At 36.7% G+C, this 19452-nt stretch overlaps 1 protein-coding gene across 1 annotated transcript; it reads left to right on the forward strand.

Annotated features, from left to right (window-relative positions):
• The first annotated feature begins 1150 nt into the window (after positions 1-1150).
• Positions 1151-3494, forward strand: LOC115971526 (transcription factor MYB26). Its single transcript, XM_031091502.1, has 3 exons — positions 1151-1474; positions 1596-1725; positions 2476-3494. The coding sequence occupies exons 1-3, from the start codon at positions 1342-1344 to the stop codon at positions 3173-3175; spliced, it is 963 nt and encodes a 320-aa protein (XP_030947362.1). The 5' UTR covers positions 1151-1341; the 3' UTR covers positions 3176-3494.
• Positions 3495-19452: the final 15958 nt, after the last annotated feature.

The following is a 19452-nucleotide window of genomic DNA, read 5'->3' on the forward strand; positions in this document are numbered from 1 at the left end:
TTATAAGATCTAAAACTGAATATCACACATGCATGCCCTAAATGTTTATATAATTGTATTTAGTCACTGTAACTCATTAAGTGATTTAAACAGATAAGATGAACTCTTCTAAAAAAAAAAGAAAAAATGATTAATATTTGGTTATTGGATTGAAAATGCTTATGAATTCTCCAAACTAGAGAAAAAGTTGTCCCTTACTGGTTCAAATATTCCCTGAAATGGTGGATATTATTATTGAGGTGTTATCAAATTACCCATTTAAAAAATAAAATTCATTAAATGGTCATTTGGCATCAACTTGTTTGATATTTTGCGGATTAAAAGTTTATTAAAATATGGTTGTATTTAATAAAAATAAGGCTCTAAAAACATATTTGAACAAATAATTTATAAATAAATATGTACATGAAAAAAAGCTAATGCCAAACTAACTCCGCTCCTTTTTTTTTTTTTCATTCAGTTTAGTTGGCTTACAATATATTGTTCTTTATGAAAATTAAACGAACATATCATAATTTTAAATAATTTTTTTATTTGAAAATTCAATAAATTTTTAATTAATTTATTTAAGTTTAAATTAGAAATAGTATTTTTAGCAACTTGAATATTTCTTATTTAACAGCTAATATATTAAATGATATGTTCGTGTTCCTTTATTTAAAAAGTTGAATTTTTTTTTTCTTTCAAAAAAAAAAAAAAAAAAAAGAGTTGAACTTTAACTGCACCAAAAAAAAAAAAAAAAAAAAAAGCCAAAGAAGGAGTTACAATAATTGAAGAGAAAAAAAAAAAAGGGGGGGAAAAGCGGTCCATTTCTCCAAATCATTTTCTGTATATAGTATAAGGTGTCACAAGTTCACTGGGGATTTAGACATAAATTAATTGTTAATTGGTTGCAGAAACAGAGACAAAGAGTGTGAAACTGAAACCACCGGCACAGTTTTTTTGAGCTACGTGCAAGTTGGTTACGTAATACTACAAATGTACGTAGAAAACGGTGACGTTGGAATAAAGTTGATGGAATGTCGTTTTAGGGTTAGATGGAAATGTGGGTCCCATCAATATGGGGACCCCATCCGGTTGTAAATGTCGGCTGAGTTGTACTTCTCCATATACTCTTAAAAGAGGAAGAGAGAGAGGCCAAAGCCAAACTCTTAGCACACTATAGGCTATAGCCACCCATTTTCCCCCAAACAAAACACTACTATAGCAAGAACAAAACCATACCCAGCCAAAAGCAAAAGAAGAACTTTTTTTTTTTTTTGTTTTTTTTTTTAAGCTCATAAATTATAGTAGCTTATATATATATATTTGCTAGAGATTTTGTGTGTGTGTTTGAGGAACATGGGTCACCATTCTTGCTGCAATCAACAAAAGGTTAAGCGTGGACTTTGGTCTCCAGAAGAAGATGAAAAGCTCATCAGATACATTAACACTCATGGCTATGGCTGTTGGAGTGAAGTCCCAGAAAAAGCTGGTCATTTTTTTTCTCTCTATCTCTCACTCACACATATATACACACAACAATCTCACAAAGACATGCACCAATATATATAGACTATATAGTTGCTGATGATATGTATTAACATTTTGATCAGGGCTTCAAAGGTGTGGAAAAAGCTGTCGTTTGAGATGGATAAATTATTTGAGGCCTGATATCAGAAGAGGAAGGTTTACTCCAGAGGAAGAGAAATTAATCATAAGCCTTCATGGAGTTGTAGGAAACAGGTTCACTTTTAAACTCACTCTATAATCTATATATCATATACATTTCACTTTTTTTTTCGTCCTAAAAAAAAAATTTTAATAATTTTGTTTTCATTTTTTTTATATTACTTTTTCTTCTATTGTGCTTGTTGCACTGAAACTACGCCTCTGCCTGGTGTTTTTTTGGTGAAACATGCTGCGAGTGCGTGAAACATGAATGTGTGTGTGTTACCTGTGGGCTTGAATTTTTTTTAAATGGTTTGGATTTTGGAATAAATACAACTTGACTGAAAAATGGTCCTTCAACTTAATATTTTAAACAAACTTGAACAAAAAGTCTTTGAATAAGTTTTAATCAGATTATAATATGCCGCTTAAATAGCAGCCATAAGCAATCTCACTGTATAAATTAGTAGTTCCCAAAGTAGCTATCAGCTACAAATTGCGAGTCGTTAAGAAGCCAATTTCAGTGGTTGAAACTGAAGTTTTCAGTCTAAAATTCCATGTCTATGCACTGTATCCTCACACACTTGGACCATTTCTTCATTCAATAGTTTCCTTTCATCTTTCTCTAAAGGTTTTAATATTAATAATTAAATATTTAAATATTCAAAACATCTATATCTGAATAAATGGATTCCAGAAACACTCATTAAGGTTAATCTTTCGTGCACTAGTTGTTTTGTATCTCCCTTAATTGTTATTTATTACATCTTTTTTTATTAGTAGTTTTGTTTTCTAACATATATGTATTGCACCATGGAATTGTAGATGGGCTCATATAGCAAGTCATTTGCCTGGTAGAACTGACAATGAGATAAAGAACTATTGGAATTCATGGATCAAAAAAAAGATACGAAAGCCTTCAACATCTCCAACCACTACCACAACAAGTACTACGGAGCATTCCCAAATGGTGTACAATGCGAACCAACTAGATTTTGTGAATCATGAATTGACGCCAAAGCCTCAAGTTCATGAAACCCTATTTTCTTCTCCATGCCCTTTATTTATGTTCGACACTAGTTCACTTGATGGGGCTCAAGAAAACAATTTACGCTCAGATTATTTTCATGACGCGATGAATTTGAACACGGAGACATGGAATGTGAACCAACATCATCATCATCAAGCTCAAATTCAAGTTCAAGCTCAAGCTCAAATTCTTGCTCATCCAACGGCTTTTACATCGGGTATGGATACAAATTATTTGCCACCATTGATAGAGAACATGGAAAACATGGTACCCCTTGAAGTACAATCTTGTAGCATGGATGACGAGGGAGAGATAGGGTTGGAGTGCTTGCAGAGGCAAGAGTTGAATGAATGGGTTGAATCCCAGCAACAATGTTCAAATTTTCTTTTCTGGGACAATGTTGATGATCAAGGACCACTCGGTGGGGAAGAAATTGCACCAGCTTCATCAAATGTGGGAGCTAATACACTGACTGCTTTTCCTTCATCTCTATGAGATAACAATAATTGTGATCACTGAACCCCACTTTGCATATTTGCCTTCTCGACCGTACCCCTAATGTCTCTCTCTCTAGGAAGAGCTTTCAAATGATCCAGGCTTTTGAAACAGTTTGTTTTGGTTTTTTTTTTTTTTTGGGGGTTTTTTTTTTAATTTTTAATTTTTTTTTTGGGTGAGATTGTGAATTGTGACTTGTGAGTAAAAATGCAACATAAGAATGCATGCCACTAATGTTTATTTGGTGTTTGGAAATGAAAGAGAAAAGAATAAAAGGCAATGCAACAAGCTGCAAAGTTTGATGACTATGATGAGATTCCCTTTGTTTCTTGGCTATGACATGGACTTGAAATTTGAATGATAGTCTTGGTTGCTTTTTTTTTCATTTTATCTTTTGAATAAAACACCTAGATTACTCCCCAGCTAGCTCTCACTTCTTCATACATGCTTTAGAAAAGGAACAAAACAAACAATAAAAACAACAAACTTTGAAAAAGGAAAAATATAGCAAATATTGTGTGGGATCAAAGGAATATTTTGGTTTTTTTTTTTTTGCCGTACGGTAATTTGTCAATTCTATCAAACAATTCCCACATGGAAAATTATATGGTCGGAAGCTTTCGAAAACTTGCTTTACAATTGGCCAAGCAGGTTGCCACTGCCATCTCATTGATCATGACTGCCAATATCAGTAACACCCAAAAATGATGACTTTTTAAACACATAGATGGTATTTTGAAGATTAATTGTATTGAAGTTCGAAGTAGAATCTTGTTGAAGGAGGCCAAATTCAATCTAATGGCATTTAAAGTTTCTAAAACTGATGATGATGATGTCTTGCACAGTGTGTCAGCATCATTGAAAATTATTGTAATTGATCATGAACTAAGTCTTAAAGGAAAAACAATTTCTTCGCTAGCTGGACCTGTACGACAATTTCATGGACTTGTCCTTTATTGGTTGCTTGAATTAATATTTCCTTCATCTATATACCTTTCTATAAGACCGTGTTGTATTAGATAATAATTAATGAAAATTTTTAGATACAATTCAATTTTTTTTTTCATAGATTAGAAAGAATTTTAACTTTTTGGCATTCCATCTATACATGATGATTGGTCTTCATCATTATTGTAATTGATCATGAACTAACTCTTAAAGGAAAAACAATATCTTCCCGAGCTGTACCTGTACGATAATTTCATGGACTTGTCCTTAATTGGTTGCTTGAATTAATATTTCCTTCATCTATCTACCTCTTTGAGACTGTGTTGCATAAGATAATAATGAAATTTTTTTAGATACAATTCAATTTTTTTTTTCATAAATAAGATAGAATTTTAACTTTTTGGTCAATCTATACATGATGATTGTTCTTCATCATGAAACCAAGACACTAAATGGTTTATGGTGTAGCTAAGTAGGGTTTGAATTTAAAATATTTTATTCGATGATAAGAAACTTTACTAGTTGATTAGTTAACTCGACTCCACTAGCTAAATACAATTCCTTATGCATTGTATCTTAACTTTTCTAATTTAATTCAACCATATATGTGACTATATTGACCAATGAGGAGGAAGATAACACTTTTGGGCTACATAGGTAATACAACAATATGATTAAATTTAATTAAGAAATATAAAACCTACCGTAATAATTATGGAAATGTTAATTATGAAAATGTACCTAAATTTTCCATGATAAATTGATAACAATAATAATATTAAGTGGGGCATGTCAAACAAAAACCTTCCTACATTCGAAACGGGCCCAATTCTAAGAAGACAAGAACCCAAAAGGTTTGACAGCCACGGAAAAAAACGCTTCGTCCTTATGAAAGTCCACTAAGGCTGATTTCGATGAAACAATGTACCATTGGTCGGCCACCAATCTAAAATCACATCTTAATATGACTGCAATGCATGTTCCCACCTAAGACAGGTTTGTAATGCTTTAATCAATCTTTCAATGATGGCTATGTATCTAGTATCATCTAACTCAAACTGCAATTCAATTATTTGGGGATTTATCTAATTTGATCAGTTAGTTCTGTAATTCGAAAAAAGTGTTTTGGAAAAGAGAGGAAGAGTCTCTGTTATGTGCACTAAACTTTCCCTGTGTTTTAAGCAATATGATACATCAGATCAATGCAAACAGATGAACATTACATCAGGGTTATGTTCTGCTCACCAAAGGGAATTAACTTTAAACATCTAGGTTCTTTGTGTTCCTAAATTTTCTCTTAAAATTTCAACCACAAACACCTTTTTTTTTTTATTAAAAAAAAAAAAATCTGCTAGCTGTTTATTCGACCTGTTGTTTTTTGGGCCTATCCATTTGTACCCTTCATATATACGTCATGATAACTTTTCCCAATAGGTACAATAGCCAAATCATATATGACTGAGAGGTTCTCTGCAAATGGATTTATAACATGGAAGGGCATAGTCATATAGATACAAATGAAAGAGACAAGGATTTATTGAAAATGGAATATAACTTTTCTCAATAGGTACAATAGCCAAATCATGTATGACTGGGAGGTTCTCTGCAAATGGATTTATAACATGGAAGGGCATAGTCATTTAGATACAAATGAAAGAGACAAGGATTTATTGAAAATGGAATAATGGATACATTTCCCAAATTAGGGAACTCCTAAATTTTATCCCCGAATGATTGTTTTTTCCCCCATTTTGTTGTGTGAATGAAATGAAATGATATATATTTTTTCTCTTTTGTTAGTTTTGGAAGTGGGGTCGGGAAGAAGCAATAAATAGACCTATCGTATAAAATTTGTTCCCAATTATAAAATAAATATAAAAAGAGAAAAGTAAATGGTTAGGATAAAATTGACCACTCTGCCTTGAGGTTTCACATGGCAAGCAAGTGTTATCTATCTTATAGTCAATTTTATGAACAGATTATTGTTTGAGAACGTTTAAACAAATAATAATTGTAGTTTATATACGCACTTCATGTCTACATTGAGATTTGAGAGTGTAACTATGTCAATTGAACTTCAAGTGTTGCTTGTGTCAAGCTTGAAATTCAATCTTAAATCAAATAGCCATGTAAAATTTCGGCTGCTATCAGATGCATGAAGTTTATTCACCTCCTTATCTGACGTCTTAGGAAGTTCGGATATTTCATTTAGAGTATTGTACTTGTGTTGTACCTGTGTCATACCGGTCGTTTTATATTATAATTTTTCAAAAATTGTTTGTATCATTGTGTCATACCCGTATCTTTGTCCGTACTTCCTAACTAACATCTTACTTATATAAACACAATGTAAAAATATTCAAGTGTTGAATGTTTGCATTTCTGGAACGGTGTCCATATGGAAATGCACTAATACTAGCTAATCCCGACTCTAACTATTAGAAGAATTAGTTAAATGATTAAATTTACTATATTCCAATAGTTTAAACTTTTGGGACAATTAGTAATTTAACATGGTATCAGAGCATGAGGTCCTAAATCCAATCATTATCTCTTTTACTCTACCTTCCATTTAAATTCCCACATGTTGGGCCTCATCTATTAAAAGATACTTTTGACCCACACGCAAGAGAGAGTGTTAGAAGTATTGGATAAATGATTAAATGTATCATATCTCAGTAGCTTAAACTTTTAGGACAATTGACAATTTAACACTAAGTGTGCATTTGGATAGTGCTGAAAAGCGCTATTCGTGCATCTGTGTTTTTTTCTTTTTTTTTTTGAAGCGCATTTCGGCGCTGAAACACACTTCCTCACAAATTTTTTTTTTCAGCAACTTTTTCATTAAAAATGTGTCTCACAACACTATTCACATGTTTAAAAATTATTTTGTTATAGTATTTTCAGTTTTTAGTAAAATAAGCGCTATCCAAACGGACTCTAACTCATATTCTCATGTTTAAAGTTTAAACAAATTATTCCTTTTTGATAAACTCTTTTTTTTTTTTTTTTTGAAAAACTTAAACAAACTATTCCTAGTTTGACAAATCTCATGCTCATGTCATGTTAACCTATCAACTCGAAATCAATGAAGTAATTGCAAATGTTTAAACTTAAGTTATACGTAAAAAACGTAAATAGCAAAGATTGGGCCCGCAAATTTCGTCTATTTGAATTGTGACAACTGTCCAACTACTCTTCTGCATAAGTGCATATCAATATCTTCCACTCATCTTCCTATAAAAAAAAAAAGAAAAAATCTTCCACTCATCTTGATTTCCAACTTTTCCTCAGCTTTTTTCATTGGTAAATGATTTCCATGATTTCGTGTCTGATACTAACCAATCTTGATCCAACATTTCAATTGTTATCATGTAACATATGGAAAATGATTAATTATTTTCCAACATTTAAAGTTTTACTATGTACCATGGAAAATGATTAACAGTTTACTTTTGTTAGCCAAATGGAGGACCATTAATTCAATGACTAAGAAGCATGAGGTGACCCTCTTCCCCAATCATTGACAAGAAGACGTAATTTCATGATTTCATTCATCCACTAATCAGAGAATATTTTTACCTTTGTGAAACTCTGGATGTTTCTGTCATATTTATATTTCAAGGGAAGTTTGATATTAAAGGATTTTTCTTGGATCTAATTATCTCAACATAGTTTTTTTTTTTGGAAAATAGGTCTAAAGAAAATAGTTAACATAATCTTATGAACACTAACGGTCCGAATCTCTAAGAAGAAATGCATTCAATTTATAAACTATCAAGGTCAATGGGTACTTTTTTTTTTTTTTTTTTTTTTATCAAGCAAAATGTATGTGGGTACTTGAGAGTAGTGTTATCACTAAAATATGGGCCTTGAGAGACGGTCTTCTTTTATATATATATATATATATATATATTTTTTTTTTTTTTTGATAGTCTTCTTTTTTTATTTTTAAGTTGTTGAAACATAGCTTTGATATTATGTCAAGGTAAAAAGAAGGCTAAAGTGTAAACTATGTTTTTAAAGTTTGGAAGCCTTTGAATTTTACATCTAAAGTTGCAAACGAATTGAGATTTGTGGAGTAGTACATGTTTGAACTTGGCTCGTCAATAAAAGTAAAAAATTAAAGTTTGGCTTGAGCTTGAGACGAGCCTAAAATAATGTTTGAGTTTGAGCTCGTGGAAAAGCCAAAAGGCTTGAGCTTAGCTTGGCTTGGCTTGATTAATTAGTCAAGCTAAGCTCGAGCTTAATATCAAGCTAAAACTTGAGCTCAAGTCAAGTTTTTGAGTTTGAGATCTAACAAAATTATATAATCAAATGCTTAAATCTTCAAAATCAAGTAAACAAAAATAAGAAAATAGCACACTCATTTTAATATGCTTCTAGTCCCACCTATGATTAGCCATTGTTCAAATTACAATTTTACATAATTAAATCCATCCATTCATCCTTCCTTATCTATAGCTTCAAAAGTTGTTTAAAATATAATTTTTACATCCATGTTAGATGATGAAAAACTAGAATAAGACTTGTTTGTAACTATTGTCAATGGGAAATAACTAACATGTTTCATAACTTTACATTAGATGGTGGATGGAGAAAGACCATACATGGCCCATTTAATTAATTAATTTTTTTAAATGTAACTAAAATCTAAAGTGGTGCTTATTCAGTTTAGAGAGAGAGAAAAAATGACAAAATTTAGTTACAAAACTTGTTGTAACCTAAGGTTACAACTTTACTCAATAAAATATATATTACTACATGTTCTAAAAATCTAACGTACGGTTGAATTACATGTCCTACATGCTCTTATTACACATGTCGAATTTTGTGTCAATCGGATATTATTTACTATATAATCTATAAGTTTATATATTATGCATAATTTTAAACTACAAAAACTTACAATTTAAACAATTTAATGATGACGTAACTATTGATCTTTAATTTTTTAGAAATTTTGCAAGCATGGAGGATATAAGAGGAAGATGTAATCCAATGGTGGATTTCTCAAAATTCACTTTCAATAAAAAGATATTAAGTTTGTAGGTTTAGGTTACAACCAATTTTTATAGCTAAATTTTGTCCAAAGAAAAATTAAAGTAATGAGTAGTGGTCCTATGTGGGCCATGTTGTTGTTAAAATATGCATAATGAGTTCATTTGGCAAACACATATCAAGCCTATAAATAAGCCTATGCTCGACTTGTTTTGTATTGAGCCTTATAGATTATGAGCTTATTCATGAACAATATTTTTTACTTGGGCTCAGCTTGTTAAGTGCCACATAAGCTTACTATGCATATTTATTTCATCCAATAAAATAATACCACATCATTTTGGTAACCTAAACAACTTTTAATGATTAAAATAAAAATGATGTGTTATCATTTTATTAAACAAACTAAATACGTATGACAAACTAATATGACACTTAGCAAAAACTATAGACGGAGGAATTGCTAATGCAAACAAATTACAATTTTAAGGAGTAAATTCAAATTTTGAAACTTTAGAGTGTAAAATTTAAAGACCTCCAAACTTTAGGGGTGTAGTTTGCACTTTAATTTAAAAAGAAATAAAAATAGTGTATAAACACAAAACGGAAGCAAGAGAAAAAGAAAAAATGAAAAGATTAATGGGGTTTGATATGCCAGCTTATGTCCACATTAGAAATTCCTTAAGCAGCTACATCTTTACTATATAAATTATATGTCACAACTAACTCTAAGTAGGGTATATATAGACGCTAAAACTAAGGTTGTAGTAGATGCACCACAAGTATGATTAGAAATTTAGAATTACTTTGCTTGCTCAATAAGTACGTGAACCTACCAAAAACTCAATCCAACATATTCAACAGTTGGTCTTTATTTATTTATTTAAGAGCATGAATTTCATTGAAAAGAAGCCGGAAAACCAACACAATACAACAAGTTGAGAAGCCAGCCACAACTATTACATCACAAAATTGAAACCTATATCAGACAAAGAAACTCACAAGTCACAAGTTAGGAGCTACAAGATTTAAGCAAATTTACAAAAAATCTCCACTTGCAACATATCTCCTCATTCTCAACTCAAGAGTAGGGAAATGTGCTCTTAAACTCAATTGTAGCCTTCATTGCTTCCTAATGGAGGCAATGATTTGCTCTTCAGTATTTATGTTGCCATTATGCATGACAACGTTTCTTTGTTACCAAATCTGATAATCTGAAGCAGCAAGGCCAAGTTTACATACCACAGCTTTTATACCCTTCCCTTTCCAATAATTTTCAGCCCAAATTACTATCTTTGGGTTCTTCTGTAAGCTGAATCCCGCAGTCAGTTGCCAAATTCTTTTGGCAGTAGGGCACCTAAAAAATTGGTGATCTCTGTTCTCAGACTTTTCTATGCATGATAGACACAACGCATCACTGCAAACACTCCCATTGAACCAAGCTATCTTTTGTAGGCAATCTATTTTTCATTACTAACCAACATATGAAACAAGGCCAGGTGGAGATAATTTGGGGCTTAAGGCAATAAATTTAAGGGGCACCTTTTATAATTAAATATTAATTAATTAATAAATCTATTAAAAATTAACCAAATCAAGGTTAAATTGATGCATTAATTAAATGCATAATTTGATGAAATAATATTAACTAAACTAAGGTTAATTTTATATAGAGAATTGAATGTCTCAGTTGAAGCATATAATTTGGTTCTAAAAAAAAACATAAAATTCAACAAAAAAATATGAAAATTTATTATTATTATTGTTGTTGTTGTTGTTGTTGTAGGGGTGATAGGCCCAATAGTATGTATCTATATATTTATTGGGCCAGGGGCTCAATCCGAGGATATTAAGTAGTCTAAGGACGGGTAAAACACTGTTATGAGAGTCCATGTTAGTGAATGAAGAGGTGAGGTTTGGTCATAAGAGTCCAAGAAGGTGGTCCGAGGATGGATGCCTCCTCGACTGAGAAAAGTCGAGGTCTGACAGTGTGGTCTGCCATCTAGGGCAACGTTTTAGGAGGTTCTGTTGATAAGGACAAGTATCCTAGAAGCACAGGACAGAGGGAAGCCATATAATATCTAAAAGAAAACTGCTACCACCATATTGAATGCTTTGTAGTTAACTCTCTGGCATCATTAACGAGGAAGTGATACCTGAACTGTAATTTTCAGCCTTACAACTACTCTTCAAAAACTTCAGGAAGGTGTTGATAGGACAAAGATCAACACCAACAATCTAATTTACACGTGAAGGGTAGAGATGAAAGAAGGAAGATAGTATAAAATAGAAAGAGGGCCCTAAGGGAAAGGAATCAGGAAATTGAGAGAAAAATACTGTAGTAACAAAAACTGTACTTGTAACCAAATTCAAGAAATATATACTAGAATTGATCTCCTCGGATTGTGTCGAGGATGATTTTTTGTAAATAAAACCATTCTATCTTTGTTTTATTGTGATTTAGATCCATTATAATTGTTACCAAACTCATTAGAGCCTAGTTTTTAAATCCACTTTCTACAAATTCATTGTATTGTGCTCTTTGGGCCTAGATCCTTTCTACCTTTTGGGCTTAGGACCCAAATTGCGTCCTTATAATTATTATTATTGTTGTTGTTGTTGTTGTCTTAGGACCCAAATTGCGTCCTTACAATTATTATTATTATTGTTGTTGTTGTTGTTGTTGTTGTTGTTGTTATAAAAAAAGGCTTACTTTATCTTGGATATAAAGTGATGCATAGGCTTACTTTAAAGTTGTAAACTATATATATATATATATATATATATTTTTTTTTTTTAAATTTTATAACTTAGTATTAAGAGTGAAAAAGAGAAGTTTTTCTTGGTATGTGGCTACGTGGAAGATCAGGTGATTAATGTTGACATGACAATCTATTAAGGGAAATTAATCATCCTTGACAATCAAACAAATTCAAAATATATATTTTTTCAAACAGTTTAGGGTTTTAATTGGTCTTCTATTTTGGAAGCCTTATTAGAGACGAGAAAAGCAAAATGTTAAATTACTACAAATTTTACCATAAATTGTTTACAAATTGATTTGGTAAAGATTGTAATTGATGAGCTTTAACAACTTATAACTAACAAATGTTTAAATTAATTTTTTTTGTTATTGGTGATATATCATTTGTAAGCCTATAGTAAAATTTGTAGTATAACTACTATCACTCGCGTGAAGAAAGTGCACAACCACTTTAAAAAAATGATTTATTATTTGGGTTTCTATTTTATAATTTATTTTATAACGGGCCTTTTTTTATGAAGGGATAGAGCTTTATGTAGTGCGGGCTTTAGGCCTAGGCCTAAGTGGCCTAGGTCTTGGGCCGGCCTGATATTAAGGCATATAATGTTTGGAAACCATTGGTGGATTCCAAATTAGTTTTCACCGAGTCACCACGGAGCTTTCAGCTTTGTTTCTGGCTATATCCCAAGCTGATGCATAAGAGTAACATCAAGATTTTCCAGGCACACACATCTGACATCTCCTAATCAGACTCATCTAAAACCACATTAGGAAGCTTAACTCAGTATAATAACATGATTTTCAGATCTAGCGGGCAGTCAGGACTCTGGACCAGCTTTGATGATCTATAATAGTGGATAGCTTGGCATTTAAATTATTAGTAGCCTCATGTAGTACTCGATGGCCATACTTGGTCTAAATGTTGTGGATGGGAATTAGATGCTAAATTACTTGTTTTTTTATTAAACAATCAACAATAAACAAACAGTACAAATGAATATATATATATATATATATATGCCACAAGCAACAATTAACCATGCATTTAGGGAAGTCAATTGTGGTACAGATGCACTTGTAGGAAAATTAATTTGCTTTTTGCCTTTTATATATATATATATATATATATATATATATATATAAAAGTTTGGTTTATGTGAAATAAACTTTCCTAATGCTCTCTACTGGGCAAGTAATGTCAAGTTGCTTTTATGCTTTTGACTACTTTTGGATGACAAATGAATGGTAAAAGTTAATTCTTGTTATTATGCATGATGATGTCGGAAATAATACCACCAGTGAGTCACACGTTCCTCGTACGATCGCCAATGGCACCTGCACAACAAAAGGGAATAACCTAGCAGAGAGTACCGGTGTGGTACCGGCCAAACACCCTCCGAAGGTCAAGTTAGAACTATTCTCACTGCTTTAGAGTGCTAGAGAGGGTAAATTATGCGTACCTTGGTTTGTGAGGGTGCTTGAGTTTTTATAGTAGTAGATGGTTGACCTCTCTTCCTTGGAGTAGAAGTCTTTTCCTTATAGGAGTCTTCTTGGGCGTATTTTACAGGATTCTTTCCATATAGGAGTCTTTAGGTTCCTTGAAACGTGGGGAGCAAGTTATTTTACTTATATACGTAAACGTGCAGATCAATCAATCCGTAGACTGATGCCGTCAGTTTAGGTTAACCCCGTCTGCCCAAGTTTACCACCGTCTGTCCAATTTTACTTCCGTCAGCTTCAGGATGCCCAGTTTCATGTGTGCTCTTCCTTCATTACTCCGTCAGTCTCGAAGAAATGCTGACGGTACAGTTTCATCTCGTCACCCTTGTCAAGCTTGGCCCGTCACTCTTGTCTAACTAATTTTATCCTCATCACTTGCCCCCTACTCCATACCTCCGTCAGACTTTATACTGACGGGTTATGGAGTTTGTTTTATAGGGATATCGTTCGCGTGGATCTTGTGCATTTAATGCCTTGGACAGGTGGCTTGCTCCTATTGGCTCTGCATTCGACGAGACGTCGCCTCGTCTTCCGCGCCATTTTTTTTTCATATATAAACAGCACCTCCCCTCATTTTTCACTATTTCATCCTTGCTGATCTTGTGGAGAGAAAGACCGTCGCCCTTCTTTCGTCAGCTTCACTTCCGTCGACTTATCTGTCGCTGTTTGTTAGAGTCGTCCAGAAGGCCTCCATACCGGTAAGTTTTCATCTTCTCTTCCCTTCCTTCTTCTTTTCCCTTTTTTATTTTGCCTCATTAGTATGGTCGTCAGCCTAGGTACTTAGCTTAAACCCGTCACTTGTAGGTAGTCAGACGTCAAGTAACGCGTCTTGTGAGGAGTCATCAGTCCGCGAAGGAGCGGGTTACGACGAAACCTTTGGTTTTGGAGATGAGTCAGACTTCTCCCTTCTGTCAGAGAGAGGGTCGTCAGCCCAATCTCCTGACAACAATGAGAGTTTTGCCGAGGGAGATGAGGATGAGGGAAGAGGGGATGGAAATGACGGGGATGGAGTGGATGTTGACGGAGAGGATAGTGACGGGGATGAGAGATCCAGTGAAGGAACCTCGGAGGATCCCGGAGATAGTCGTCCCTTCATCCTTCCTGAGGATTGGGCCGTCAACAAATTTTCGCCTGGGATGAGTGGTAAAGTTTTTAGGGAGTTACGGGTTCGTTATCAAATCCCAGACCACATCCCCCTCCGTCTCCCTACAGAGAATGAGAGGTGTTACTCCGGGAGGACAGCTGACGTTGGCATGTATGATGCCATGTTTGCTGCGGGTCTGAGGTTACCGTTGACGGCTCTACACCGTCAACTTGCTGACTTCCTCGGAATATCCGTCACCCAGATCGCCCCAAATGCCTGGAGGACTTTTATAGGAGCTGAAATCCTTTGGGGCAGTCTTAGTGGAGGACACCGTCAGCTCACATTAGGAGAATTCTTTTATTGTTATAGGCCTCACCACATCGCCTCGTCTAAGGGGACGTATCACTTTAATGCCTGGGAGAAAGGGCTAAGGCTAGTGTCGGATATGCCAGACTCAAATAGGAAATGGAAGAGTCGGTATTTTTTTGTTGAGGGGACGGATTGGGTTTGCCGTCAGGAGGAGTGGGCGACGATGCCTCGTGGTTACTTTGACAACACCTGGGCCTTCGTCAGGGATTCAGGTTAATCCCGTCAACTATGAGGCTCGTGTGTTTTTTGAGGCGACGCTAACAACACTTTTTATTTCTTTCAGCTTATACCCGTCCGCACATAACTGACGAGCAGGAGGAGTTCATCTAACGGATTCTGGAAATTCCTTTGGAAGAACGTAAGTGCAGGGATCTGATCACCCTTGACGCCCTTCACTTATACTGTGGGGGTCCAGATCCGTCAGCGGAAGCTCGAAGGTTGGAAGAATTTGCACGCCGACGTGAGTAAGCTTTTATTTATCTCGTCAGTTTTATTCCTCCGTTACCTGCCTCAACGGTGTTCTTTGTGTTGTAGAAATGGACTCCGCGAAGCAAAGGATAAGGGCTGCCGTAGCCCGTCAGAAGGAGGAGAGAAAAAATAAGGAGGTAGCAGGGGAGGCCTCGTCAACTCCAAAGGTCGTTACTAAGGTGACGAAGAGGAAGCCTGACGGTGATGACAGCCGTCTTTCAAAGAAAGCTGCCGTCACTCCTAGGGACGAACCACTGAAGGAGAAGTCCCTTCCTAAGCCTAGTCATGGCGCGGGCAAGGGGGTGATGACCTCTACTGGTCCCGTCAGCGAGGGCCCCTGCCGTCTCCTGACTCACAAGGATTATGCCGTCGGGGAGGTTGGGTCCCTGATAAAACCGACGGATATTGAACTTTATGACCAGGTGGGGACGGAGGACCTAGGGGCGTCAGCCCTTTTTAACCTTACCAGGGTATGTTTACTAAAATTTTGTTTGGGGAAGCTTTGCTTTACTTTGGTATACTTTTCAACTGACGGATATGTTTTCTTAGGCCTTGGTGCGTGTCAAGGCCCTTCAAGATCGTTGTGCGGCGAAGGAGGGGGTCGTCACTCGAGTTCGCAATCATAATACGAACCTGATGAACCAGCAAGCTCAGTACAAGGATGCCGTCCGTTCCCTCAACAAGGAGCTGCAGGAAGTTAAGGAGAAGCTGACGGAGGTCAGCAGTCAGAATGATAAACTCCAGGAAGAGGTGACGGCTCTAGGTGAAAAGCTGCAGACGGCGGGGGCTGACGCGATTAGAGATTTCAAAGTGTCGCAGTCCTTCTTTAACTTGTGTGGTGAATATTATGGCACCGGGTTTGAAGATTTCCTTCAGCAAGTCGTGTCGGCCTACCCAGAGTTGGATTTATCCGGGATCACCATGGATGACGGAGACGACAGCCTCCGTTAGCCTACTCCGAGGCGTGACGACAGTGTGGTCCTAGCCCAGCCTGCTGCCAATCCTGCTGCTTCTGATTCTCCTGCCGTGATTATGGATGTTGAAGACCACCGAACTGACGGCAAGGATGCTGACGTTCCTGCCCCTTAGCTTTTATTTTGTTTTTTGGCCATGTATAAAATAGTTGTATTGGAGAACAGTTGTAATTTCAAACAATTTTTAAGTGCTCCCTTTGTTTCCTTCGGGCTTTTGTTTGTGTACTGTTGTGTTTAATTTCCGTAGCTTTTATATCCCTTTGTTGATGGTGGCCTTAGACGAAATTTTGGTAATTATTCCCGTCTACTTGGATCGCGTCAGCTATTTTGTACTGTTGGAAGCCCCTGTTGGCATGATGTCGTGCCTAGGCTCCAAGCTCCGTCGGCTTGGTGACCGTTGGTTTACAGCTCTTGCTGCTGGTTACTGTTTTAAGGTCGTCAATCTCTTAAATCCGTCACTTTGATGACTCATTATTGTATGTCTTGGTTTGAGGGCTACGTCTATATGATGATTGCTTCATCTAATGGTCGTCAGCTTTTTAGCCGTTATTTTCACGACCTTAGCTTCGATGTTTTTGACATCTTTTTGGCCCGTCAGTTTTTTTAGGCTTTGATGTTTTTAACATCCCTTTTTGGCCCGTCAGCTTTTTAAGCCTTCATTAGTCCCTTAGCCTTGATGTCTTTGACATCTTTTTTGGCCCGTCAGCTTTTTAAGCCTTGATGTATTTAACACCTTCATTAGTCCTTAGTTTTTTAGGACCTTGTCCATATGATGATTGTTTCATCTTTTGGACCGTCGGCTTTTTAGATTTTTTGGACCGTCGGCCTTAGCCTTGATGTCTTTGACATCTTTTTTGGCCCGTCAGCTTTTTAAGCCCTGATGTATTTAACACCTTCATTAGTCCTTAGTTTTTTAGGACCTCGTCCATATGATGATTGTTTCATCTTTTGGACCGTCGGCTTTTTAGATTTTTCAGACCGTCGGCCTTAGCCTTGATGTCTTTGACATCTTTTTTGGCCCGTCAGTTTTTTAAGCCTTGATGTCTTTGACATCTTTTTGGTCCGTATGTTATGGACTTAGTAGACCGTAGAAAAAATACACTTCAGTAATTTCTGAAAAACTCCTCTTATTGCCATGCATTCAAATAAAAGTAATTAAAACCAAATCCTGCCCCTTGGGCTAAAAAGAAGAATTGTTGCAAAAGATTAAAGTAAATGATAGTTTTGAGGAGTGAGACTAAAGTCTTGCTGGAATGTAAAATAAAATAAGAAAAAATTGAACTTCGTGCTGTCGCTCCTACTGGTAGTATTTTCGTAGGTGTTCGGTGTTCCACGGGTGCGACAGTTTCTTTCCTTCCAACGTCTCTAGATGGTATGTGCCTTTCCTTTGCCACGACGTGACTTTGTAGGGTCCTTCCCAATTGGGGCCGAGTTTCCCTTGGGTAGGTTCCCTAGCGGCGCCCATGACCTTTTTAAGAACAAGGTCTCCAACTTGGAAGTCCCTGTGTCGAACCCGGGAGTTGTAATGTTTAGCCATACGGTCCTGGTACCGAGCGAGCCTTTGTTCTGCTATTGCCCTGATCTCGTCTATTAGGTCCAGCTGTAGTCGCATAGCCTCGTCATTTTTGTTTTCGTTGTGGTTGTGCACCCTGTAGCTTGTGAGCCCAACTTCTGCTGGAATGACCGCTTCGCCTCCATACGTCAGTCGGAATGGTGTTTCTCCTGTGGGTGTCCTTACTGTCGTCCTGTAAGCCCATAATATGCTTGGCAATTCATCGGGCCATATACCCTTTGCCCCCTCGAGCCGAGTCTTGATAATCTTGAGCAAGGATCGGTTCGTTACTTCGACTTGGCCATTAGCCTGAGGGTGGGCGGGGGAGGAATAGTGGTTCTTTATTCCTAGTTGTGAGCAGAAATCTCGAAAGGGGTCGTTGTCGAATTGCCATCCGTTGTCCGAGACGAAGACTCTAGGAATGCCAAACCTGCATATGATACATCTCCAAACAAAGTTTCGTACGTTTTTCTCCGTGATTGTGGCCAAAGCTTCAGCTTCCACCCATTTTGTGAAATAGTCGATGCCTACCACCAGGAACTTTAGCTGTCGTGCTGCTGTAGGGAAGGGTCTCATAATATCTAAGCCCCACTGTGCGAACGGCCATGGGGCCATCATTGGGGTCAGCTCTTCGGTTGGTTGCCTAATAATGTTGCTGAACCTTTGGCACTTGTCGCAGGCCCTGACATAGGCTTCGGCGTCCTTCTGCATGGTGGGCCAATAGTACCCTGCTCGCACAAGCTTGTGTACCAACGATTTGGACCCTGAGTGGTTTCCGCAGATTCCTTCATGCACCTCTCTCATGACGTAGTCTGCCTCTTCCATACCCAAGCATCTTAAATATGGTCGGGAGAAACCTCTTTTGTAAAGGACGTCTTTTATCAGGACGAACCTCGCTGCCTGGACCTTAAGTCTTCTTGCGGCTTCCTTTTCGTCTGGTAAGACCCCGTCTCTCAAGTATGAAACTAACGGCGTCGTCCAGCTTCTGTCGGAACATATTTCCTGCATGTTGCTGAGGTCTATTAGCGGAGAAAGCTGTATGAAGGAAAGTACATTACCAGGGATGATCATTTGTTCTGCTGAGGCAGCTTTCGCGAGGCGGTCGACTCGCTCATTTTCTTCTCTAGGAATTTGGACAACTTTAGCTTCTAGGTCATCCACTCTCGCCTTTACTTCAGCAAGGTACTTCTTCATCTTTTCGCCCTTGCACTCATAGTCTCCATTTATTTGATTAGTGACGACCTGTGAATCGCAGTAGATGACTACCCTCGCGGCTCCTGCCGCTTTGGCGAGGTCGAGCCCTGCTATCAGAGCCTCATACTCTAATTCATTGTTGGTGGCAGGGAAGTCGAGATGGACCATGCATTCAATGGTGTCTCCTTCGGGCGATAATAGCACAATGCCGGCCCCTGCGGCTTGTCTGTTGGATGACCCATCCGTATATATACTCCATTGAGGGGACTCTGCTGCCCCCTTGTCTTCATCATGAGTGAACTCAGCTATAAAGTCAGCGATGACCTGTCCCTTGATGGCAGTCCGTGGGCGGTACTGAATATCAAATTCGCTCAGTTCTATAGCCGATAATGCTAATCGTCCCGCGGCCTCGGGACTGCTCAT

This window comes from Quercus lobata, chromosome 12 (assembly GCF_001633185.2).
Source record: "Quercus lobata isolate SW786 chromosome 12, ValleyOak3.0 Primary Assembly, whole genome shotgun sequence".
Lineage (NCBI taxonomy): Eukaryota > Viridiplantae > Streptophyta > Magnoliopsida > Fagales > Fagaceae > Quercus > Quercus lobata.

Coding starts and splice junctions, on each gene's coding strand:
- LOC115971526 (XM_031091502.1), top strand. CDS start 1,342: ATGGGTCACCATTCTTGCTGCAATCAACAAAAGGTTAAGCGTGGACTT. Junction 1,475..1,595: donor TGAAGTCCCAGAAAAAGCTG/GTCATTTTTTTT, acceptor CATTTTGATCAG/GGCTTCAAAGGTGTGGAAAA. Junction 1,726..2,475: donor CATGGAGTTGTAGGAAACAG/GTTCACTTTTAA, acceptor ATGGAATTGTAG/ATGGGCTCATATAGCAAGTC.